This window comes from Haemorhous mexicanus, chromosome 6 (genome assembly GCF_027477595.1).
Source record: "Haemorhous mexicanus isolate bHaeMex1 chromosome 6, bHaeMex1.pri, whole genome shotgun sequence".
In the NCBI taxonomy this organism is placed as follows: Eukaryota; Metazoa; Chordata; class Aves; order Passeriformes; family Fringillidae; genus Haemorhous; species Haemorhous mexicanus.
Window position 1 is genome coordinate 20,019,170 of NC_082346.1, and position 25,261 is coordinate 20,044,430.

The window sequence follows — 25,261 nt, forward strand, 5'->3', positions numbered from 1 at the left end:
TATCCTTCGAGGCAGTGCTGTGCACAGTCCTGAAAAGAGCTATTAATGCCAGCACCCTACTTCTTTCTCTAGCTCACACTCCAACTAACAGTGCTATCTATAATCTCGACCAGGGACAGTCAGTAGAGGCACAAAACTTAAAAAAGCAAGAAAGATAGTGTTTGTCTTTTTCAGAAAGCTCTAGAGTAAGCTGCAATAAATATTAGATGATTTTTGGGGAAGCAGAAGCAACCAGAATTAGCCTTGAAAGACAGAATGCAGCCTTAACAACACTCTTTCTGCGAACTCACCTAGGATGCAAAGAGAGCAGCTTCCTTGTGTTTCACAGCTCTGGTTAGTGCTGTGCCAGTTCAGGGGACTTGCACTAGTTTGTCACATCCTGACTGTTGGTGTGACTCAGGTCAGCAGGAGTTGCCTGCACTTTGTGTTTTCTGATGCACTGCAGCACGCCTGGCTTTGAACAGCTGCACAGCAGCGCACACTAGAGAACAGCTCTCTCCATCTCGCTCACAGCCCTCTGAGCGCCTCCAACAAGTCAGGAGAGCACAGACAGTCAGTAACAGGGCATCCAGCTGCAAACACACACACCCTCCTTGAGAGCTGGGACAGGAGGGGTGTCACCTCACAATGCTCCTCGTTTCCCTCAGCATGTTAATTAGCCGCTTGGGAGGAACAAGCCCTCTAAAGGCACCTCCTGAGGATCGTGTAACAAACCTTCCCACGTATGATTCTGGACAAGAAACTGAACTAGAAATCCGTCCTGCCCTAGCAAACATGCTGCTCCCTTTTTCACAGGACTAACAGCATTTGTGACGTGGGTCCCCCCGACTCGCTTCTTTAGTCTCCAGCTACAGCCAACACTCCATTACAGGGAGTGAAGTGCCCAGCCACCTAATTTATTAAAAAGATGATGACACATGCATGCCTCACAGGGATTTGATAAGCTTCTGGCACAGAGTAGCAGCCCCAGAAGCAGAGAGGAGCACTCTGGTCTCTCTCCACCCACGTCTTCAATGGGGAATGGCAATGCCAGGACCCACCACTGACAGCAACAGAGAATGATTATACCTAGAGATTCCTGATACAGGCTTTAATGTGGTGATGTACCAAGCGTACATCATGCCATCTGCAATAAAGCAACAGATGTAAGCACGTGCTGAACCTTACAACCATGAATGGCCTCAGTGATTTCTCTGGGACTGTGCATAACTTTTGAGGCAAACACATAAGAATGAAAGATCAGGGCAAAAAAAAGTGTACAGCTCTCACTGGAACAAAGTGATGAAGGCATTCATGCAACTGACCTCTATAAACACACACTTTTGTCTTCTGCCACAGTTGTGAAATGCAGCTGGAGGCCAGGAAATGAGAGGATGAAGAAAACCCTCTGCAGGTTATCTACGCAAATCAATGAGGCCACACAAGCAGTAGCCTAGGCACCACTTTGTTCAACTCCTAAGTCTAAAAGCAGCAACAAGTTCATCTTCCACCTCAGTAAACAGACACAAAACCCGTTTCACGGTTCCAAACGTGTACTCACCCAGAAGAGAAGGTTGAAAACAAACATTAGGTACTTGATACACTGCAGGCAGTTGTGAGCCATGCTGCACCTCTTCAGTTCTAGGAGAAAAATAAATGAGAGATCCAGGTAAAAGACAACGTACTTGTTTCCCTTGGGGGTCGTGTACTTAGCCTTGGTGGCCTTCGGGCCTGGGTTGGTATGAAATCCAAAAAAAGAGTTGCTGGCAGCCCCAAACTGGCCACCATACATGCTGCTGTATCGACGGAAGGCGCCATTTGGGAAACTGTAATCCTTGCTGTCCAGGGAAGGGCTCCTGTGATAGGTGGACTCATCGGTGCTGGACCTGCGCATGGTGGCTTCAGCTGTCCCGTTCCTGCTGCTCTGACAGCCGTCGGTGAAAGGGTGGTGATCTTCCTTCCTCCTCCTCGCTAGGAATCCCCTATTGCTTTGCACCAGCTGTTCTTTCGTCTGCCATCCTGCCAAGGAGTTACGCGGGCTGTGCGGCAGCAAAGTTGGTGAACTGAAGTCTGCTTAGCCAGAAGTTAGGGAGCAGCGTGCTTCCACATGAGAAAGACTTCTGCACAAGTAAACATTCCCGTCACTGTCACGATCGTCCCTCCCGGCCCACCCGGCTATCAGGGAAGGAAAAATCACAGAGAGATAAACTGTATCCAGAGCAAAGAATTTTAAAAAAAGGAACCGTGACCTCGCTCGGCTCGCAAATGCCATACAAAACCCCGGCTCCACATGCCACACACAGAGAAGAGAGTGCCGCTGCCCGAGACCCGCGGCAGGGGCAGGAATTATCCGAAAGGCGAGCAGCTGCCGTGGCCCTTTCCCGCCGGCCACATCGCTGAGCCCCGCGCCGCCGGGCTCACTTCGCGCATCCCCGCATCCCGCTCCCGCGGCGGGCGCCTGTGGCACGCCAGCCCCGGCGCTCCATTCCCGGCGCGGCCGCCCCTCCTCCGAGCGCCGCGCCAATGGCGCTGCCCGCCCGCCCGGCCCGGCCCGGCCCCGGCCCACAGCCCGCCCTCACAGCCCCGCCCGGGGCCGCCGGCCCCCCGCCCCAAACTCTGAGCGCGGCCAAACCGCGCGGAGCCCCAACCTGGGCGCAGGTGGCTTTCGCGGGGCTGCCCGGATACACAGGCGGCGCTGCCGAAAGGAACGGGAAGAAGTGCAGTGAAGGTTTCGTACGCAAAAGCGCTGGGGATGCTCCGCGGGGAGCGGGGTCAGCACGGACCGCGCTCCCCTTGCCGGAAGGCTCGTTTGTTCCGCTGCAGATCCATCACCGGGATGCTCCTAATTCGCTCAGTGCCACGGAATCATCACTCAGCACCACGTATGGCCAGGTCATTTGTCCCGCTGTCAGGACGCACTGGTCGGCATCAAGGTCCGTACGCTGGGGAGCACTTCCCTAAAATCTGACAGCTCCCACAGGCAGTAAAGAGTTTAAAATGTGCCACACACAACTTTTTCGGGAAGGAAATATCTTATTGAAACTGTGGCAATTACAGTATTAATACTCAGGAAAGCAAGACTCATTAACCATCTTTGCCCCAAACTCCCTGTGCAAGTAATTCACTTGTCTCCATATGTGCCGCCCCCTTATCTGTCTGCTTCCTCTCTGTCTGCCCTTTGATTTTGACTGTAACCTACTGAAACTACGTCAAAAGATGGCTGGCTAACATTTTTTTAAAACGGCTGCCCAGCAGAGAATTAATCAAGATGAAAACAGGTTTCCTTCATGAAGCATCTTGCCAGTCTCAGCATAAATCAAGAGACACGGGCACCAATTAATTAAAGAACAAACTAGTAAAAGTAAAATGAGCTGGTTTTGCACAGCCTAAGCAGTTCGCCCCTGCAAACCACCCTCTAATTCTGTTAATTTACAAACTGCAAACTTAGAGTCTAATTATTTCCCTTCATTTCCACCACAGACTATTAACACACTGACCATACCTGGTGCAAGCTTTAGAGAGAAAAGAACCTGAGCACAAAACACAAGGGTAATAACTCCTGCACCATCTGTTTCAGTAACTTTGATGACTTACAAATTTTCCACCTTTTGATTTCCCTACCTCCAAAATTAGTTTTCTACTCCCCTCTCTTTCCTGCATGATATAAACTCTACCCCCTTAAAGGAGTCTTCCTTCTCTAGCACATAAAGATGATCCAATGGAAGCAAATCTGTTTTCAGAGTTCCCAATATAGTATTAATTTTTCCTGTGGTACCAAACAGTTCTGCCTCCAACCTTTCTTCTCGCCTGTATTACAACTAGATCAGTCTGGTAATAGAAACCCCAAAATGATTCAAATATTTTCTACATTTTCTGTCAGTATACAAAAATGCCTGTGCACGGAGCATCATACTAAATGGTGAAAGAAAAGCTGGGTACAGCTCAGCACACAAATTATGCTGAAGCAGTGACAAGTCAGATAACTGTGATTTAACAAGGGTGCCCATGGTACTGCATTTAACAGAGGAGAATTTGGCATATTTACCGTAAACTAGACAACTGAAGCCCAAAGGCAGCTCGTTGCTATCTGGATAAGAAAAGGGTTAGAAATCACTTGCTTTCCCCTTTCCTGAAGGCGAGAAATCATCAATTCTTAAGAGAATTAAGTCCTTAATACAGTGGAATAATTCATAAAGCCAGGATCTTAGGTAGAAGGAAGAGTTTCAAAATATTTATTTTAAATAAAAAGTAATAAACATCCACACACAGTGGATATATTTCAGACAGATGCAGAAAATGTGAGAGGAAGGCTGAGGTCCTGCATAACCCTTGCAATAAAGGGTACTTTTTCTCCAACCTCTTTTCACCATCATCCTGCAGCACACCTCATGGAAATGACAAATTTTTATAGGCACTTAAGTGTAAAATGCAGCTCTCAAGTAGTTGCTATTCTTTCTCATGACAAAAACAACAGCTAATTAGAAACAGAGTCATTTAGTAAACAGGCATTACAATCATTCTTTTATTAAATCTTCCACACCAGGAAACCCAGTCAGAATCTCTAGCCTAAATGGGAAACCCTTGAGTAAGCAAGGTTGCACCAACAGGCTAACTGCAGCTTGGATGACAAGCTCACATGAGGGAGTGATGTCCTGCGTGGGGATTGAGGAAAATCAACAAAAGGAGAAGGGCTGGTGTACTCTACTCTTGCCCATCCCTGGTGTGAAGTGAATGGAAAGGGCATGCTGGGACCTGTGCTGACATTTAAGCTGTTCAACAATAACGTGATGTGTGAACCAAGAAGAATAAAACTTGGAAGCATTGCATCACTGTGTCTAAAGGGTGACCCAAAGGACAGGCAAATTAGAGCTTTCACAAAACTTTTTGTTAATGACTGAGCCTAACATCATGGTGTGGACCTAGTGACCTCTGTTCACCTCTGCTTAACATCTATTTTTTCTCTCCCCAGCTGCATCTCTATATTCCCATCCTGTGGTCAATTCATATTGATTCCTCTACACAAGAAAGCGAGCACTGTGCAGTCTCACCAGCAGAGGTTCAATCTGTATTGATTCTGGTGGCACGCTACCATTTAGGTTATAACAACTCTGTCCCTGCCACTTTGAGTGGAGTGCTGGTAACCCTTCACTGACTCCAGCCAAAACCCTGGCCCTGAAAGAGATGAGGCAGGAGTCCCACTCTAATGACACCAGGTGCACTCCAGGCAATGAACTGTAAAAGGCTTGGGCATCAGGGGCAGATCTCGTAACTGTGTTATCCCTCACACCCTTTCTCTGAGCAGCCTCAGCTGTGGCTTTCACCTGAAGACACACAGCCCACACTTTGCACCTCACCCTGAGCTGCAGCCACCACAGACCCCACACCACTTCCCTTATGATTTTGAATACTCCTTTCTCTTCTTCCTCCATGATTTAACACTCATGACCACAAGACATCAGTGCCTTCAGCTCACACAAAATGCAGCACTAATTCACCTCCTCATTAATTTAGTCTCATGAGTCCTTTAATAGTTGCACTGATTTTCCCCCTACTAATGCCTCTTGTCACTGTCTTCAAAATTCTGCATACCTGCTCCATCGTCCTAATGAAACAACCCACTTTGAATTAACCTCAGTAGACTTTATTAAGTGACCCACAAAATAAAATTTTAAAGAACCCTGCCAGAAGGTATTAATGAAATACACTATGTAAAGCAGGGTATGGATGTGACAGCTGCTCCCGTTCTGCAGCAGAGGAGTGTGCAAAGGCCTGCACGCGACAGGTGACATCAGTCCCAGGAGCTTCAGTGAACAACGTGACTAAGATCAAACATTACTACAAGAGTGGCATCTTCTTTGAGTTACTAGCTTTGCTTCACACCACAGCACTGAAATCAGCTAAGGGTGATCCATTGGTGAATACATTCCAAATGCTCAACTTTTTAATTTCATGTACATACAGAGAGCACCACAGAAAAGTATTAATCAAACCTGCCTGGCCCTGCGTTTTTCTTCAGCAGCATGCCTGGAGAGAAATCTCTTGTTTGCTCACCCAGTGCACTCTTTGCAGCCACTGTTTGGTTATGTTTGATTCAGTGATGCAGGTTTTATAAAAACTGTACCTCTTCCAAAAGTCTAAGAGAAACATCTCTTCTGACTGGAGGGGGAACCAAAGTTCAGGGCCAAGCTGGCTGTTTCAGCTAGGAGGAAAAAAAGCCTTGTGATGGAGTCTTTGATTTGTTTGCTTTTGTATATTCATTTTGCATGAATATAAATGACTAAAAGAGCAAAGCAAAGAGAGTGAGAATGTGATTTTTAACCTGTCAGCCTCATGCTGCCCCAGGTTTTCAGTCTCTGCTCAACCGTGCCCAGGACTGTTTAGTGTCTTCATAAGTGACATAGTGGGATACAGCACACCCTCACCAAGTTTGCAGATGCCAGCAAGCTGAGTGGTGCAGTCACCATGCCTGAGGGATGGGATGCCATCCACAGGGATCTGGACAAGCTCTGAAAGTGGGCCCATGGAAACCTCATGATGTTCAACAAGGCCAAGAGCAAGGTGCTGCACCTGGGTTGGGGCAACCTCCAGTATAAGCCCAGGCTGGGGGATGAAGGAATTGAGAGCAGCCCTGCCCAGATGGACTTGGGGGCACTGGCCAGCAAGGCCAGCAGGTTGAGGGGTTGATTCTGCCCCTCTGCTCTGATGACAGCCCATGTGGAATAGTGCATCCAGCTCTGGAGCCCTCAGTTCAAGGAAGACATGGACCTGTTGGGAGTGGGTCTGCAGGAGGGCTCCAAAAGCAATCAGAGGGCTGGAACACCTTCCCCACCTTCCCTAATGGGGAAGACTGAAAGAGTTCAGGTTGTTCAGCCTGGAGAAGAAGAGGCTCCAGGGAGACCTCACTGCAGCCTTTCAGTACCTAAACGGGGCTCAAAGAAAGATGGGGACAGGCTTTTTAATAGGACCTGTAGCCATGGGATAAGGGGTAATGTTTTTAAACTAAAAGACAATAGATTCATATTATGTATATATATATATATATATATATATATATATATATGGTGTTGGGTTTTTTTTACAATGAGATGATGAAATACTGGAGGAAGTTGCCCAAAGAGGTTGTAGATGCCCCATCCCTGGAAACATTCCAGGTCAATTCAAGCAGCTATTAACAGGCAGGTTTCCCCCCCTCAATCCTGCTCTCTCCTAAAAATTCACATGGTGCAATGAGTCTGCACATGCTGCCAAAGAGTTTAAGCAAGGTTCAGGTGGGTCAGGAGGCAAGCCCTAAAGCCAGCTCCCAAACCAAGCACCAGACATCTTAAAGCAGTCCCCTAAGAAACAGCTAAGTCAAGCAATATCAGTTCTACTCTGGGCTGCAGGCCCATCAGCTCAAAGAGTAGGACCATGGGACCATGAGGAAATCTCTAGAATCTTCTGTTTTTGAAAGAAATAGGAATGTTTTTAATAAGTGAAGCAGAAGATAGTATGCTTCACTGCAACCTCCAACTTATCACACAGCTAAGAACCCAGACCTTCCCTTTTATTTCCAGGGTCCCTGCTTGTCCATTAGCAATTTCAGTATCTGTAAAAGGTTATAGTTGCTGGAAAGGGTTGAGCCCTGGATTGCATGGGCAGGAGAACGAAATCAGACATTCTAGAGATTTCCTCAGCTAATACAAAAATCTGTTGATATTCACAGTTGTACCTACAACTTCTTGAAATATTTACTGATGCCTCCAACAAAACTTTGAAATCACATTCCAGGCACAAGCAATTTCACTTACATAGCAGACTTCAGGGTTGGTTGGTTTGTTCTTTGTTGGTTTCTTTCATTTTCTTTCTTTTTTTTTTTCTTTATAAATAAGGAAATTTGCATTAAAAAAATCTTCAATTCTTAATAGCTCATCTCCTTCTGCTCACATGTCACCTGAAGTCATGATCTTTGGTTTATGGCATAATTAGTTGCTATGGAAATAACATAATCATAGCCACAGAGAAAATATTCTAGGTATGATTTGCAATGCTCTTTATTTAAGCCTGAGCACAAGTAACTTTGCAGAAACCTCATTCCTTTTTACGTGCTCTCATCTGCATAACTGCTGCCATCACCTCTGCCTGTGGATTCAGACTCACTGCTATTCCTACATGCACGACTCAGGCTAAGGGCATTTCCTTCACCCTACTGGAGCATCTGTGTGTTCAAACAGTGCTGAGAGTGTACATACACGCAGAATAGCTGGTGCCAAGTCAGACTAAACAAATAAAATCTCTTAAAAACTTTCTGGTATCGGCCCCCAAAACCCTGTGCACCACAGAGCTCTCTCGCCATTTGTGCCTTCTGGGCTTTTGTCATCCTGTGCTTTGCTAATGATTTCTTTTGCCCAGTACTAAAATTTTTAGAGTAAGGAGATTCCTTGTTTCCCCAGGAAATTCTGCAAATTTAAGACCTACACAGAGAGGATTATTTCTGCAGATAAAAGACAAGCAGTGCCAGTCTGCAAATTCCTGAAGAAGCAGAAAGCCTACTTCCCTACTAATGTCCTCAGTAATAAAGAATGAAAGAGCAGAAATAAAGAACCCATCTGACATGCCATACAAGAAGAGTTGTAGTCCAAATAAAACTTTTGTCAAGACCTATCTTTGTGGTGTCAGCAGGTCCTAGCAGCACAGATGCAATTTATGTGCTAGTTTTCTTAAAATCAGGTTACTTGCTCTAGCCTGACAGGTCAGCTGACGTTCAAAGAAACACCATTTCAAACACACAGGTGGCACTCAGGATCTTCCTGTCAAGTATAAAGTAATCAGGCATGAAAATCTTTAAACTGCACAGTTCCAATAAGAGAAGAAAGTTATTGTGAAAGCAGAAGCAGACAAAACAATACAATGGCTTAGAAAAACTCAAGGATTCAATAATGTTCACTAACTAGTGTCTGCCTTTTAACATCTTTATGGATTTTTTCCTTGGAGACTCAAAATGGATTCTCTTCTTGTCTTGCATTCTTAAAAACAGGACTAAGGTTTTGCACGCATGTGAGCACAAAGCAAAGTTCACAAAACCATATTTCAGCTCCATTTCCAAAGCAATGAAGGCCCAGAAGCACTCACTGACCTCACAGGCACCCGAGCGAGCGCTCAGCACATTTAAGAATCAGGTCACAGAGAGCCCATTTCAGCTGAGTACTCAACCACAGTTTTCACTGCTTGGAGATATTCATGGACTGAAATAGTAAGCATATATTAAATCCTTTCATGAGTGTGATTGGACATAAGCAGGAGAAATGCAGTGTTCCAAAGTCTTCAGAGCAAGCTGGACTCTGCACGTGCTGCTGTGGCAGAAGGAATTCCTCCCTGAGTACACACCTTTGAGGCTGCTGACCCACAGACCTGCTGGCTGGGAGGTGCCTTCAGCCCAAAGAACAGGGTTTGAAAAGGGCTGAGGAGCTCTCCTACCAACAACTCAGTCTGCAGATGTGAGCGAGCACGCCAAGACACCAGGGCCAGCCAGGGAAGTGATCTCTGCTGCACTGCTGGGCCTGCATCCATCTCTTCATAGCCAGAAGTCCTCAATTTGCTCACAGCCCCCCTAGGCTCCCTTTCCAAAATCCAAAGGTGTGTTGGACAGAGCTTAAAATTAAAAAACTGAAATATAAAAGAGCCTCCAACAAATTAGAAGAGTATTTGAAAGGGAATAATAAAGAAAACCACTATGTGATAATTATATATCAAGATTAAAATGTAATGAACTTGTACAAAGAAAATGCAAGGGGACATATATCTTCTTACACATAAGATTAACAGCTATTGTTTCTTTTCTTAATACAGTATGGAATCACCAGAGTTGTATCACCCCCACATAGTGAAAGTAAACAGCAGTGGATCTCATATCCTTGCCATCTCTGTAACCATTCAACCAAAAATAAAGGAGCTTCTGATATTAAAAAATAAAATAAAAAAAATTCTGGGCAGGAGCACAAGCTTTGGCTTTTTGATTTGCTATTCTGAGTATTTGTAACAGTGAACAGTCAAAAATGACTTGAGGACTGCTAGTAACTGACACACATTTAAGTACATATTTGAACAAACACATACAAATAAACTATTTAAAACAATAGCCTAGGATTTACACTCCTAATAGGCATATCAGTGAGTACAATAGTGCTAATGCTTGAAGTAAAAATTTTCTTTTGGAACAGAAAGTATCACCTGCACTAGAAAGCATATATTTGCATTTACTTCTTCACATCACCACAATTCAGCTCTTTTTATATGTCACTGTCAAAATCTGTAAGTAAACTCATGTTCCTAAGGGTACATCTACACAAAATGAAAAGTCACCTATATTTTAAGGTGTGTCATACCCTTTCTGCCAAAGACACCTAAATTCAGTTACCAAAACATAAAACAGAAGCTCAAAGAAACTCATCCCTATTTATTAAGGTACTTAATGCTATTTAACTTTCATCATGGAGACTTTGTTCGGACAGAAATAAGGATATCACTCAGAGTTTTAATGATACAGAATGAAAGATAATTGGTGCCTGAATTAAGATGCTCATTGCAAAGGTACTACCAAAGTATCTGTTTAGTCTTTAAAGTCATCACCTATTTTGCATACTAAGATTCTGCATTTAATCAACACCAAATTTGTGCCTAAATTGCACCTGAGCATTTGTGCTCAGTGCTTCCTATTAGTCTCTAGTAGGCTTTCAGACATTCCCACTCTGTAAGAAACACTTGTCACAGGACCTTTGCAAAATTTAATCCTCCTAAATAAATCTAAGCTCTAGCAAATGCTAAACTGCTAAAAATGCAAGGTCAACCTCTTCTGCAGTCTGACCTCCAAGCAGTTTGTTTGCTGTGTTATATTTATGAGGATGTTTATGAAGGCAGATTTATACACTAAAAAATTATTCTGCATCAAATCACCAAGAAGCCATCTGAAAAGGAGCTTTTTCACAGAAAAAAGATATCTGTTCCATGATGGTTTTCAGAAATGACAGGGGATGCACAAAGAAAAACCAGGCTTCCTGATTTCTGTATTCCTGCCTTTAAACAGGATTTCTTATTTGATGGGGAAAGAAGACCTCCTTCGAAAATATTTATTTTACATGTATTTCCAGACAGCTAAAGCATGTTAAGCTTCTGCATAGCTCTGGTATTGCTAATGACATTTATCTCAAATAACACATGATTATGAACCTATAAAACTTTAATTAAGATGCTTTATAGCCTTTTATAAGTGTCACCCAAACCTATGCTGTAGGGTAAACTGTACTTTTAATTTCTATTTGTGATGTTTACACTGTGCAAAGAGATTCATTACAGTAAAAGCTAGTTATTGTTTCTTAGAAGGCTACACAAATTCCTTGGTCCAAGTCCTTTTGGATAAACCTAACAAGTAATTTTTGTTTGCTTCCATTTTGGAATTCCTATGTGGTCAGCCAATTAAAAAAAAAAAATCATTTCTATGAGTGGTCATACTGAGAGGAGGTGGCATTCAATTTTTTATGCAAGATAGAGGCAGGAGGATTGAGTCCAAGACCCCCTCTACCACTGTGGAATGGGATTTCTTTATTGGTCTGTTTAAGACAGGATAGGTGTGACAAGTATGACAGGACAGATGTGACAGGGCACTAAAGCTCCAAAAACTTTAGGGAGGAAAGAAGGGCTGACATTCCCACCAAAGTCTGCAAGGGCTCCCTGCTGGCCTGCCAGCTCTGTGGGGCAGACAAGCAGTCCCAAAGGCATCCTGGACACCTTCTCCTTCAGAGAGTTCTTAGACCCTGTCCTTCAGTGAAATGTGCAGCACCTCTCTCACCTAACAAAACAAGAACAGAAGAATTTCAAGAGAAACATACCCCCTACAAATTTTTTTAAATGCAACCCAAAAAGAAACCAAACCAGCTTCTCAATAAGCAATTGAAACTAGCAAATGTCCCTTTAAAATGACTCACAGTGCTGCATGTGGCAGTCTGATGGCAGCTTCAGTCGTGCTACAAGCCCAGCATAGTCCTGGCCTGGCCTTAGGCGCAGCTCCAACAGCAAACTCTGCTAGAAAGGGAACCAAGCCAAAGCTGGCTTTGGCAAGACAGAGGCACAAATCTGATTTTTCTTCATGGAGTAAGTTACAGACCCTGCAAACTCAAGTCTGTTGCAGCTGGAAGCTGACAGCTTCAGATGAGAGGAATTTATCATTATTATTTTAGTAGGAGAGCAATTCACTGATTGCAGCTTGACAACTCAAGTTAATTAGTTGATCAAGGGTCTGATACACTCTGGCTGGCTCCACATCTGTGGATGATGACACAATCAGTAGAATGAAATCCATACTTAAATGGTCTTTGGTCTTTTTAATCCTAAACTACAGAGCACAAAATCCACATAACAAAACCTAAAGATCAGAGGAACTACACAAGAGGTTCCCCTTTCTCTGGCCCTCGGGACAGTCTGGTCTCTGCTGCTTAGTGAAGCTCATAAACAGACAGACCTGACTTCAAAAGCATCCTCTTTTCTTCCTGGACTCCCAGTGGTTCTCAATAATAAGATAAATGGTTTGAGCACAGCCTGGCAATGTTCCCTCATGGCTGCTCTCCCCAGCAGGGAAATACCAAGCTGCAGGCTTTCCTCTGCTCCTGCCAAGCAGCAGGTGGGATTTACCCACCCTGTCAAAGGGATTATGTCAAGATCATCTGGCCTCACCTATCAATGCTCTGATGCTATTTTGCATCAAAACTTACAATCTGTTTCAGGTCTTATCAACTGACACCTAAAACAGTATGTGAGGCCATGATGTCCAAAGCTCCTAAGAAATACCAGAGCAGCACAAATGGCAGGGAAATCTGCCTGGAAAGTGATCTACATGGGGCCGGAGCCACTGAAAGCCACTAAACAGTGAGGAAGGGGTAGAGCATTGCCTGTTGGGAACAACAAGAGGCTGTTGCTGGTAGATAGACCTGGAGCCTCAGATCAATGGGAGCTACTGTAGAAATTCAGCCAGCCCTCTGCCAGACTCCCCATGTAACTGCAGAGCACAGCTGTAAATCCCTCTATGGCCCCAAGCTTTTAGCAAAAAGGAAAAGCATTTTTTTCCTCTGCCTTTCCTATTCAGATTTTTCACTTTTCAGGGCACAGCCTGCTTCTGTCTCCCCTTTTTACTTAGCACCTAGAAAGAAGAACTGCAGTTGCAGGTGCTCTCTTAAATCAAAAGCAGAAGAGACAACTGCAGGAACCCCTGGGTATATCTGAGATGTGATCAATCAGAGGTTGCTGGAGAGCAATCAAGAAAAAGGAGGTCACTTCCTACAAAGACAATGAAATTCCAAGACTAGCAGCTCTGGTTCCCAGAAATGATGGGCAGAGTATGTAACCCAGCAGCCATCTCACCTTGGTCTCCCCAGTCCTGAAAGGGGCTGCAGAGAAAGGCACACAGTTATGGGCACAAAACCACTGTTTAGTAAGAGATGTACACAACAAACAGACATGGCTGGGCAGGGAGAACCTGCTTCTGGCATGCTTTAATCTTCTTTTAATCATCCACACAGGCACTTTGTCGATGGAGCCTGTACCCCTCTAACAGAAACATTTCACAGAAACTGCATGTCTACGCTTCTTGAAGTACCATAAAAGCAGATGAAGATTTTTTTGTGCATGTTATAGGACTGTTTCCTCCCAGTCTGACAGTAGCACAAAGGAATTTGATTCAACAGCTTTCCATGATTTAAGTTTATTTTTTTGACCATTTTGAGTTCTGACAGAAGAGAGGTTCCAATGAGGGCCATGCTTTATTCTACTTCTACTAGGCTGCTATTGAAAATCTTAGGATGAATCAGGACAGCACAGATGCTGCAATAATGTTTGAGCATTCAAAGGACCTCAAAGATTACTTTTTGTTATTATGAGCTAAACAAAAAAACAAAAACACTTTTCATGTTGACATTAATTTCTATAACATGGCTTTAAAAACAAAACAACCCCAAAATTCAATAGAGTGTACCCAGGATGGCAATGCCTCAAAATTTGAAGCAGCATGTTGGCATTTTTCCCAGAAAAAAAATATATACCTGCGTATGCACACACTTGGTTTTTTTTCCAGAGATCAATGAAGCTCTGGCATTTATTCCCACCTCAGTCAGTCAGAGGCAGAGACAGGCTGGTCTGTGCAGTGCATGAACATTTGAGAAGGAGTTTGATTACCTGAACTGTGTGTGTGCATCAGAAGTAGCAAACAGCAAGGCTCTCTCAAATCCACGATGCTGAAGCCTTATCCTTCCTACCCAACACAAAGATCTTAATTTGAGGGCTGCCTGTGCTTCCAGGACAGAGTTATTAGGCTATAGTAAGCAAGCTCCTAACAGCGGGCTGATGAGATTAAAAGAATCCCCTTGGTCATCCCCAGCCAGTTGTGAACAAATCCCTACACCAATAGCAAGGCTGGCTAGGGCTTTTCTGTGGGATCAGGTTACAGAAGCTCCTAATCTTAAATCCTCCACCCAACCTGCTGTGATGATGTCTGCAGCTCTGTCTGAGCCAGCCAGAAGTGTGACTCATTTTTAGTGGTAACAGGGAAGAAGAAATGCAGTTCCACACACACCCTTACACACTTCTGAAGAGGCATCTGAATGCTGTCCAAAACTTAATTACATGGCATGACAAGCTCTGACAATTAGCTAAGTAGATTGCATGATGGATAGGGTTTTAAATAAGGATCTTACAAGGGGGAAATTCTGGAACAGGCATTGCTATTGTCATAACATTCTGAGCTGTCATGAAACCACAGGACCAACAAGAAAACCATACAGGCTTCACAACTGTGACTGAAAAGGAAAGAAAAGACCTTGGAGGGAAAGGACCTATTTAATTGCATCTGTACCCCAATCCATCATCAGGACATCATCCCCTTCCAAGAGAGCAGGACCACAGGAGGATTTGGGTTTGCTCCAGACTCCAGAAAGAGACCAGAAACACTGCCTGCTCTCAACTGGAGCTGGAAGAGGCATTTTCTGTCAAAGCACATCAGAGGTCACAGGCAGGTCAGTCCCTGTACAGAAGCCAGCAGGCCCAGCATTTTTGACACCAGCTAGATCCAAAAGTGGACTGCCTCTAAACCCCCCCATGTTTCCATTCCAAACAACCCTAAAGTTTGCTGCTTCTCTATTCTTGAAGAGTTCTGGCTAAGGGCTTTAGCTGCTGTGCCCCATTTGTATTCCTCTGATGGCTGCCTGTGCAAATCAGTTTCACTCACACAGCTCTCCCCTCTTTGGGGTAAGAAAACAGTGCTCCCACTTCTCAGATTTCTCACTGTGTGTGCAAAGGAGAGGGATAGAGAGGCAAGGATTTCAGAATAGTAAATACCCAGAGTGACTTGACAGCAAGCAAATAATCACTTTGTAGTGTTCACAGCAACAGCTTTTGGCATTGCAGGCAAAGAACAATTCATTACACAACAAATCAACTACAATCTTGTATTTACAAGACAGATTTTCAGTGCAGCCAATTACTGTACATGCTGTGGTGACTAAAAGTCTTATGCTACCATTTACAGATTATCTATGAGATGACTCAGTTTTAATGAAAAAATAATTGGGGAATGTACTAAGTAAATAGGGAAGATGGGCTTCAGTGGAAGCTGGGTGGCTGTTTTCCTCCTATGCATGTGAAAATCTGCCTGTCACAAGTATAGCAGAAACATATTTTAGTCACAAAAAAAAACATTGTTCAAGTATTTGCTTCACAATTTGCTATTCTTCTATGATACATTGGTTGGCAGTTTCTTTTCCCTGACTGGCTTACTCCCTGGAACTTTCAAAGGTTTCAGGTTGGTTCTGGATGTACACTCATAATGAATATATTTTAACAAGCATGTGTCAGTGTATACACTTTCATTAAAAGCTAGATTCTTAAGAACTTCACTAATGTCCCTGAGGAGTGGTTAATTTAAAGGTTTTTATATTTACTTTAAAACTTACTTTGGGGCTGGACTTTGTCAGAGTTGAGCAGCAACTTGCCAGCTCATTTTTCTTCTTTAGAATCAAGATCAAACATCTCTCTAGATAAGAGCATTGAAGCACTGTTCACTTAAACTACATCTGCTTTTAACACCATATGCTAATTAACCTTTGAATTTCGATACGAACCCCTCAGAGGCCCAAGCTCTTCAATCATGATTCAGATGTGTAAGCAAGATTCTCAGACACTGCAAAACAACTTAACTACAAGTAAATCAAAAGCACTGGATGTTTACACCAATTGAGAACCCAGCCAACCGTCCTAAAATTGCAGAGGCTTCCACTCAGGTAAGCACCACTGCTGAAGTACTTCTCCCCCATGGATATGCTGCCTTTTCATTCCTGTTAATGCAGTAAGAAATATCTGCAGCAACATTTCCCAGAACCATGCCCTGGGATTTGCTTAGAATTCTCCCTTTCTTTGAGTATGGGCTCTGTTTACCCATTTCAGTTGAGCTCTGCGTGCCAAGGCTCAGCTCACAGAGTTGATATTGCTGGGGCACAGGTGAGATGCCCTTCCCCCAAGCTGTCACCACCCTCGCTGGAGAAGCAGCTGCCAGCCCAGCCTCAGCATCTATGGGGGACCCTCACATGTCACAATGTTGGACTCCCTCTTGCTCCTCCATCTGGGAGCACAGCCATCTCCTTTCCCTCTCAAGGCAAGCAGCCAGGAAGAGCCAGAAGTCACTTCCCACTGTTATTTGCTACCTGACAATCCAGATCCAGCTTCATCTGAGAATCTGTCTTTTAGATCTAATTTTCCTTCCAGGCAAAAGGGTAGCACAACACTGCTGCCAAGTATATGTTTTGTTATAGCTTCCCATTGCTGCTGAATATCACAGTTTATTCCATATCAGGCTGTTCATCAAAGCTCTGGTTGATGTTTTTCAAAGTGTTTTGGAAGACACGTGGTCTGAACGAAGACTGCCCAGGACAGTGGCACTGTGCAATACCGCATGGAAATTTCCCTAAAACAGATAAGAGGAGGAGGAAGAATAGCTCCCTAGGGTAAGGACCAACACAGCCATGGCAATGAGAAGGCTACTGGGATTTATGAGCTCAGCCAGTGCATATTCCAAAATTCAAATGTTCTTTTCCTTCTCCCTGTGTGGGCCAGCCTAGTGCACACTGAAGCCAGCAGGAGATCTACCTCTGAGAGTGAAGGGCACATAGGCAAACTTTAGAGAAACTTTTTCATTTAGAGAATAACAAAGTCATCTCCCTATAGATGTGAAAGAGCTAAATATCAGACCTCCGCAGCTACTTTACTGACAGCTGCCCTTCTATACTGATTCTCTGGTGTTGAAACACCTTGATGTGCCTCCCTATGTGCTGAAGAAGAGGATTAGATCTGACCTTTTGAGAAAAGAAGCAAGGGAAAGTTGGGGGTCAGTCTACCTTGCACATGAAATGACAAAAGAGCCTAAGACTTTGTCCCTAAAAATTACAGAGGCTTTCACAGTGAAGCTATTTCAGCCATTCCGTTTCTTACACAATCCACCAGTGCTGGGTACATCATTCAATCCCTGTGCTTCAGTTCTGCTCTCCAGCCCTTTGTTTTTTATACTATCTCTCATCAGCTTCTTGAGGTTTCTAGGTAGCAGTGCACCACTACTACAGGTGGGCACGCTGTATGACAGTAGCAAGAAGAGCATGAGGGTAATGACAGGGAGGAGGTACCCAGCACACACCTGACATATGGTTATGAGCACAGGGACATGAACACGAACTCGTTAACACATAATGTATGCTCAGATACTTTTTAATGGTGTTAATGGGTACCAAGAAAGAGCTTTTCTGACTTTACTGTTAATTACCACTATAACAACTTCAGTAAAGTGTTTTCTGCTTTTACTAGAAGAGCAATTACATACAGTTAGTCGCTCCAATGTTACTTACTCTGTGCTCCATCATTACCCCATCTGGATGAAAACTCACTTCAACCAGAACAAGTATTACAATCAACCCATGTGTTGATTTGATTCCTGTGAGACAGGTCTGAAAATGGAGGTCTTCCACATTTCTATTATCTTGGCATTGTCCTGAAGCAGTTCACTAACAGCTAGCACTCAGTAGAAGTGAGAGAAAACACCACAGAAATGGGAAAACACAGTATGGACAGGTGGTGATAGTGAAAAGGAGTGAGACATGCTGCCATCACATAGGGAGTATTTTAGCTATGCTTAAAAAAATCACATACCAAAAGAAGCTGCTAGCCACAGAGTCAAAGCCAAGAATTTCATTGGATTTGGGGAAGCAGTACAGAACAGCTTCCTATTTCCAAAATATACAGCTTTTCCAGAGTGGCAGCTACTGCATTCCTATCGTGCTGATGCAAAACCACAGCACTGGAGCCACTTGTCCAAGGTCTGAGCAAACTGCAGAGTCTACCCCAAGCACTGCTCTGCCCTTCCTCTCTCAACATATTCAAGTATGTTTGCAAGAAGGGAACAAGTTGTTGTTCAGCCACAATGACAAGTCTCCACAAAGGGAGGGTTCACTCTTTATAGCTGTTGAAAAGGTGCAAAAAAACACCTTTGAAGCCAACCACCCAAATGTTAATAATCAAGTTTAGGGGCTCAACATGCTATTTCAGATGAAGTCAAAGAATCATTTTATAATAAGCACATGTGGAAGGACAATGCAGTGCAGGTAGGTACTGTAGTACAAACTAATATTCACTAATAAGCCAGCATTTTTCAAAGGCCAAAGGACAGCTCTGCCACAGGGGTACAACAAAATACAAGGACATGTCAGGTGGATTTTGGCAGTGGATGTTATAGCAGGTAAAGGATATATGAAATAAATATCAATAAATGTACCCTCCAGCTACTCCTTTTACTCCTTCTTTGCTACTGACATTTATATTATAAAACAGTATCTTTTTGGCTCACAGAAAGATCTTGTTCCAACCACTTTTTCAAGACATGCTTCATAAATCCTATTTGCAGCATAAATAACGCCCTTAAACAAATTATATTTAGAGGAAACTATCTCCAAATGTAGTTGCTTAGTATATAGAGTAAAGCCATCCCTTATATTAAAATTCACATCAGTAATATTTTAGCCTGCACAGCAGCAAATAAAAGAACCACACACAAGTCCACTTAATGTATATTTACACAGCTTAAAATATACTTCTCCCCAATTTTTATTAATTTTTTTCCAAAGAGATAAAAAAGCTGAAAGCCTTCATAGCCTCACAGTCCTAGAGCCTTTTATCATATTGCCAGGGTGAGAAATGCACTTCAGTTGGTTTCACCAGCACACCCCACATAAGACAGTCTTTTTAAAAAGTCCCATAAAAGTCTCTTCAAGAAAGAGGCTGCCAGAGCCTGAATCAAAGCTGATGGATGGGAATTACTTGATCAAAGCGTGAGAACAGAAAAGCATTTTTATTAAGTGATCTTATGCTTAAATGTCTTTGTACTTTTATTCATTGATCTGGGCTTTAACAACAGCTCTTTCCAAATCTGTTGCTGGTGAGAGACCTTTCCTGTACTGCACCATGTCACACACCCCACCCATGGCAAGTAACAAAAGCCCTAATCAATAGAAATGTAACTGGGTTTTGGTCATGAACACAAAGAGTCACTATTTGGTCTTTTTCTCTTATTATGCCTGCACATGCAATTTTCTTGGTACTCAAGATAGAGTATTGGTCTAAAATCATTGCCTTGTGATGGTGATGTAGGGCAGAAGAGCTGTAATTACTATCGAATGTGATAATATCAAGCAATGAGGTTCTAGTTTAGATTGCTGATTTAGAAATAACTATGGGGGGAGGAAATAGATAATACGTTGTTTCTTCACTTCCATTCTCTTGGCCTTTTATCTACCTCACACCCAAATACTCTCTTCTGATAAAAGTGGGAGTTTCCTGGCTTTCTGGTTCAATAATTTCTTATGACTTAGAAATTATCCTGAAATACCAATCTAATTGCAGATATTCTGTATGTTAACTAAACCAAACCAAAACAAACAGTAAACCCCTAAGTTTTGCCTTCACCATAGGTCTGTACCAACAGAGAAGGCACCATCAGCCGCACACAGAAATTGCACAGGGGCCCTAATCTTGTCGGAAGATTAATGAGAGAAAAGCCAAGTTTCCAAATGCCCTCTGCTGGCACCTGTCAGTATTACTAACAATCCACCCCGCTCCTAAACCGCAAAGCTCATTCTGAAGGGCTATCGTTTGAGGATCCCATTAACAGGCTGCAGAACCCAGCTGTGCTCCTGCCACGGCATCCAGCAGCCAAGTGCTCACAGAGCCCAGGGCTGCTGTCACAGGGAGCAGCACAGGCACCACCAGCCTCTTCCCACATCACCCCAGCACTGGGCACGGTACAGCTCTAACAGCATCGACAGTGACAGGTGGGTTTTGAGTTAGTTTACACATTTTCCCCCAAATCAGTGGATTTCCAAGCACGATAGAATGACCACCTTATTTCCAATATGCTCCTTAGCAACCCACTAAGAATTTGAAAAAGTTATTAGGAACTGGTACAGACAAAAGCCAGGTCACAGTTCCTTGATATTCTGCTGTGAATTGCTATTCCTTTACTATTACCTTTAAGTGACAGACTGTCACACAGATTGGGTCTGATGACTTTTCAAAGTTATGTTTCACTTCAACCTTAACAACTAAGCCATGTATCAGAACAGATCAACAATTAAGAATGCAGACTGGGAATACATATCCTGGAGGGATCAGTGACTTCCTGAAGGAGATGATTCTGCCTTTCCGTGGTGGAACTCACAGAAATAGCTGCTGACAACATGTGTGTGGCAACAGAGACAGCAACAGGGCTGCCTTTTTCACTTTGCACTAGCTTAGCACCTGTGTGCATGACAGATTTTAATTTTGTCATCCTTTGCCATATTTACACTTAATTGCTTTTTGGATGGATCAGGGGAAGAATTCCGCTTGATTTAGAAACTGGTAAGGTGTTTTGCTTCCAGAGGGGAAATCAACTCGATCTTCACATTCTGGTCAAGTGGAGCCCATGATCACTAGCACAATACTAGAAAGATATTTGAGTTTTGACATGGGAAATTCCAGGATGCAAGGGAGGGTAAGAAAGGAAGGGCTGTCACTTCAAATACAAATAGCAGCTTACCTTCATTTTGACACTTACAAAATAAGACTCCAGGAAATACACCAGTGGTTAAGCAGAATAACATCCTCTAAGAAAGCCTGGAAAAGAGCATTTTCTACTCAAAGATGCTGCATTGCCGCCTTCCTCCCAGCATGGGGATACGTGGAGCTTTCCAAGCTTTACATCTCTACAAGCAACAGAGGGAGAGGCTTCTAAAGCCGCTCCATGGTATTCTCTTGCTGATGCTCTTCATGGAATTTCAAAGCAAACAGATTCAATTTGCTAGAAAGAGTATCTTACTCCCCAAAGTCTGTACATTTACTGTGGGAGCCCCAAAACTCCAGCTGTGTTCTTTCCTTCTTGCTAACAGATTTCAAGGGACTTGCACAGAAATAGCATATTAGAATTAAGGAAATAAACACAGAAATGAAGCATAAGTTATATCAAAATGCAGCTGACTCATTTCATTCCATTTTTTTCCGCAGCAATAACAACAAAATGGGGGCAAAAACACTCCAATAAAACCTAACACTAAAACCCTATGTTGTGTCTTCAGGACATTTTTTTATAATCTGAACAGGCCCTGGTAAGTTGTCTCACATTGGACTCCAAATATTGAGAAGCATTTGTTAGGTATGTCCCGATTCTGTGCTTTGTAGAATGATTACGATTGCCTGGAAAATAATGGCTCTGAAATAATTCATAAGAGAAGAACAACTGTGCTGGGTATTAAAAGTATTTACTAAGCCTTGGGTTAAAAATGAAGGTGTAAAAAAATTACTGAAAAAAAATTACATGGAAAATTAACATTAATTCCCTTGGAAACAAAGGACACAAAATACAGTTTAAGACAATGAACATATAATACTATCTTATTTAATTCTGTATCACTTACAACAGTAAATTCTTTTCCACTGCTTTGTGGAGAAGGACCTGGTTCCTGGTGGCTACCACATTAAAAATAACTCAGCAGTTGCCTTCAAGAGTGCAGATCAGCTGTGTGCTGGGCTGTATTAAAAGATAGGAAGCAGGAAGATCAATGGAAGAGATTAACAGGCTCCACTCAGCACTTCCGAGACCGTGCCTGCGGATTGTGGGATCACTTTAGGGCTCTTGGTGTGAGACTAAGAGAGGGACATCAGGATGATTAAGAAACAGAAGCATGTGATAAATGAAAGGCTGAGAATTGGGCTTGAGCAGTCTGAACAGAGGGTTAAGGGATGGTATTTCTGGCTTCAACTACATAAAGAATTTCTCCAGAGCTGCATAGTAAGGGGGAGAGGCAATTGCAGTAACTTGTAATAATTAAAATTCTCATTAGGTATCAGGGAGAGGGGGAAAGGAGCAATTACTGGGAGGTAGTTCAACATTGGAATGGGGTCTCTGAGAGATGGGGAATCTCCACCTCCAGAGATCAAGACAAAATTTAAGATTAGAAAGGCTCTGAGTGATCAACTCAGTACACCCTCAAATCTGGTCCTTAGCACAAGGGATGAGACCAAATGACCTTTACATGTCTTTTCCAACATTACTTTTTCTCCAATTCCATGATCTACAGGGAAGTTGGGGCTGTATAACACAGTAAGAGAACTCAAGCTGCACACTGAGAGAACAACATTGTTCTCAAACAAGCTGCACATTGAGGAGTTAAAGCACCACAAGAATCACAGCATTTTGGAAGAAGAGTGTGAAAAGAAAACAGGCTGCCTGAGAGATGGAAGATGAGCCTACTGTGTCCCAGATTGCATTCCAAACACTAAATGAGGAATATATTTTTACTGAGAGCAAGACACCTGACAGCAAGGGATACATTGGCAGACTTAACCAGCAGTGAAAAGGCATATAGAGACTTTTTACAAAAATTATTGGAAACTTGGTTACAAATTATAAGTGGCTTGTCACAGAAGGGACATAGAGAGTTTAAGTACAGCCACACAGGCACAGGCTATTTACATGGTTAGGCTAAAAGATGAGATATATGGTAGAAAAGCCAAACACACTGAATGCAGGATAAGGCCCAAAGGATATTGGTCAGATTAAAAATTGATGTACTTAAGTTGACTTGACAGGTATATAAAGCACAAAACTGACAAAGTAAGAAGCATTGTGCACTGATAGCTCTGCAAAATTATAACTTAAAAATAGCAGAGAAGTAATACTACCATAGATCAGAGAGAATCACAGAGAAAAGAAAATACAAGTATCACAGGGTTTTTCAGTCATTTTCACTCCCAAAGCATCTGCAAAGGACGAGACACAGTGAGAAATGGAAGAAAGAGAACATTTAGTCACATATTCACCTCTTCCACTTGATGAGAATAAAGTGATTCAAAACACAAGGAATGGCCACCAGATGTGACTGACCAGGTTCCCAAAATCACAATGACAGATGCTTACAAGGCACAGAAATCTTCTGGAGAAATATCACAGTAGCACAATACAAAGTGGAATACTTTTCAACCTCAAGTCCTCGAGAAAGTGTCATGGACAGGGCAGCTCTAAAATGCTTTAGAAGGCATTTAAAGTCCTAGATGCTCATCTTTCAGGTAGAAACTATGCCTTCCCCTCCCTCACTCCGGGCCTGTGGTGAAGGAAAAAAAACACAAAAGTGTGTGTCCAGATCCTCTGTCTGCCCTTCACTGGTATAGCCCAACAAGCTTTAAAACAGAGTTTATTATTGTTATTGCCATCTGACAGATAAAGGCACTGAAGCACAAATCAAGAAAGATTACTCAGCAGAGCAGTGAGAAAGATATGAATGGAAGGAGTCCCTGTATCCCAGCAGCATTTCTTATTCATTAGATCAACACACATTTTATTGTTCATATTTTTGTTATTAGTCTCGAACCACAAAGGACCAGACTGAAGACAGTTCAGCATCAGCTTACCTTTTCAGCTTGCTAAAGCTGCATTTGTATTTCATGCAATGCATACTGATATCTCCCATATGACTGGGCTCTGTCCTCTACACTGATACTGAAAAGCTCCACAGTACATAAACAACTCCTTACTTTTAGTGGTGTTTGTGTAAAACAGGAACCATTTCCACCACACGATGCTCAATTCACAATAATCTGTAGACAGAACTTGAATATCCCTCTTCATTTGGCTTGGACACCCAGCCATGGAGGGAGAAGGAGAGGAATTTATACAGTTGTGTTTCTTGTGACTAGCAGGAAATGCTTTCACAAGCAGAGAGTAACAGAAAACAGCCTAAGCAAAGACTATCACTGTAACAATCAGGAGGCATTTTAACATACCTGTAAACTCTTAGAATTGCACTGAAAGCTGAACCTGCAGAGACTGCAATAAAGATCTCCTTGTTCACAGCTTATGCATTTACTGCATCCTCACTGATTAAGGAATGTAAATCAAGAGAAATTTATGACTTCTAGAAATAGATGCTGAGCTACATATTCATATTCAGAGTCACACAGAATCCATGCCCAAAAAGACAAAAGGACATTAATATGGTGCTATTTCTGACTTTTGCCACTAAGTAAGAAGCAGATCTGCCAGGCAAGGGTGAAATACTGTGCATGTGCTGCCTATGACACATGCTTTCTGGTGCTAATACTTGGTGCACAGCTACTTCCATTAAAAAGCCAAAGAAAGTCCTGGGATCTGCACAAAAGCATGTTCCAAAGTAAAATGCATCTGGCTACATGTTAGAGCCACTATTGATCTAAAAATCCATATAACATAGGCAGTGTGCTTTGCTCCAGCATTTTCCTCACAACACACATTTCTGTGTGGCATCAAGAGAGGGTTTGCAGCCATTTCCCCCAAGCCAGTGTTCCCAGGGGAAACAAATTTTACTGGGAAGGTGCTGCAGCCAGACAACACGCTCCCATTCCTTGGCAAGGACAAATCAAGTGTTTTCAAATTCTTCAGTAACAGTTTGGTTTCTCTTAGGCAACTTTCTATCTTGCTACTCTGTGCAGCTGCTTTGAATCTATCTCTCTTGAAAGGCAATATATTGATAGCCCTGACTTTGATTTAACAATGTATTGAGGCAGTTCCCTCACCCCAGCAGTGCCAAGAGATCCCAGCTAACAGGAAATTATTGATCCTGCCACCTAACTCAGCACTGCAGTGCCATTTACTCCAAGTCCTGCATTCCTCTGTGTCTACAACATGTGCATGTACAGGCAACCACAGAAGGAAGCTCCTACT

General features: G+C 43.0%; 1 protein-coding gene across 5 annotated transcripts in view; it reads right to left on the reverse strand.

Annotated features, from left to right (window-relative positions):
* Window positions 1-25,261, reverse strand: part of TSPAN4 (tetraspanin 4) — a 419,532-nt gene that overhangs the window by 188,845 nt on the left and 205,426 nt on the right. For 3 of the 5 annotated variants that reach the window (XM_059849113.1, XM_059849115.1, XM_059849114.1), the window contains one exon: window positions 1,541-1,620. The exons of 1 other annotated variant lie outside the window; for it this stretch is intronic. In XM_059849113.1, coding sequence (XP_059705096.1) covers window positions 1,541-1,603 — 63 coding nt within the window. In that variant the 5' untranslated portion in view covers window positions 1,604-1,620. Of the gene's footprint in view, window positions 1-1,540; window positions 2,115-25,261 lie in introns of those variants that run through there. One more of the 5 variants, XM_059849112.1, reaches the window with a different exon arrangement.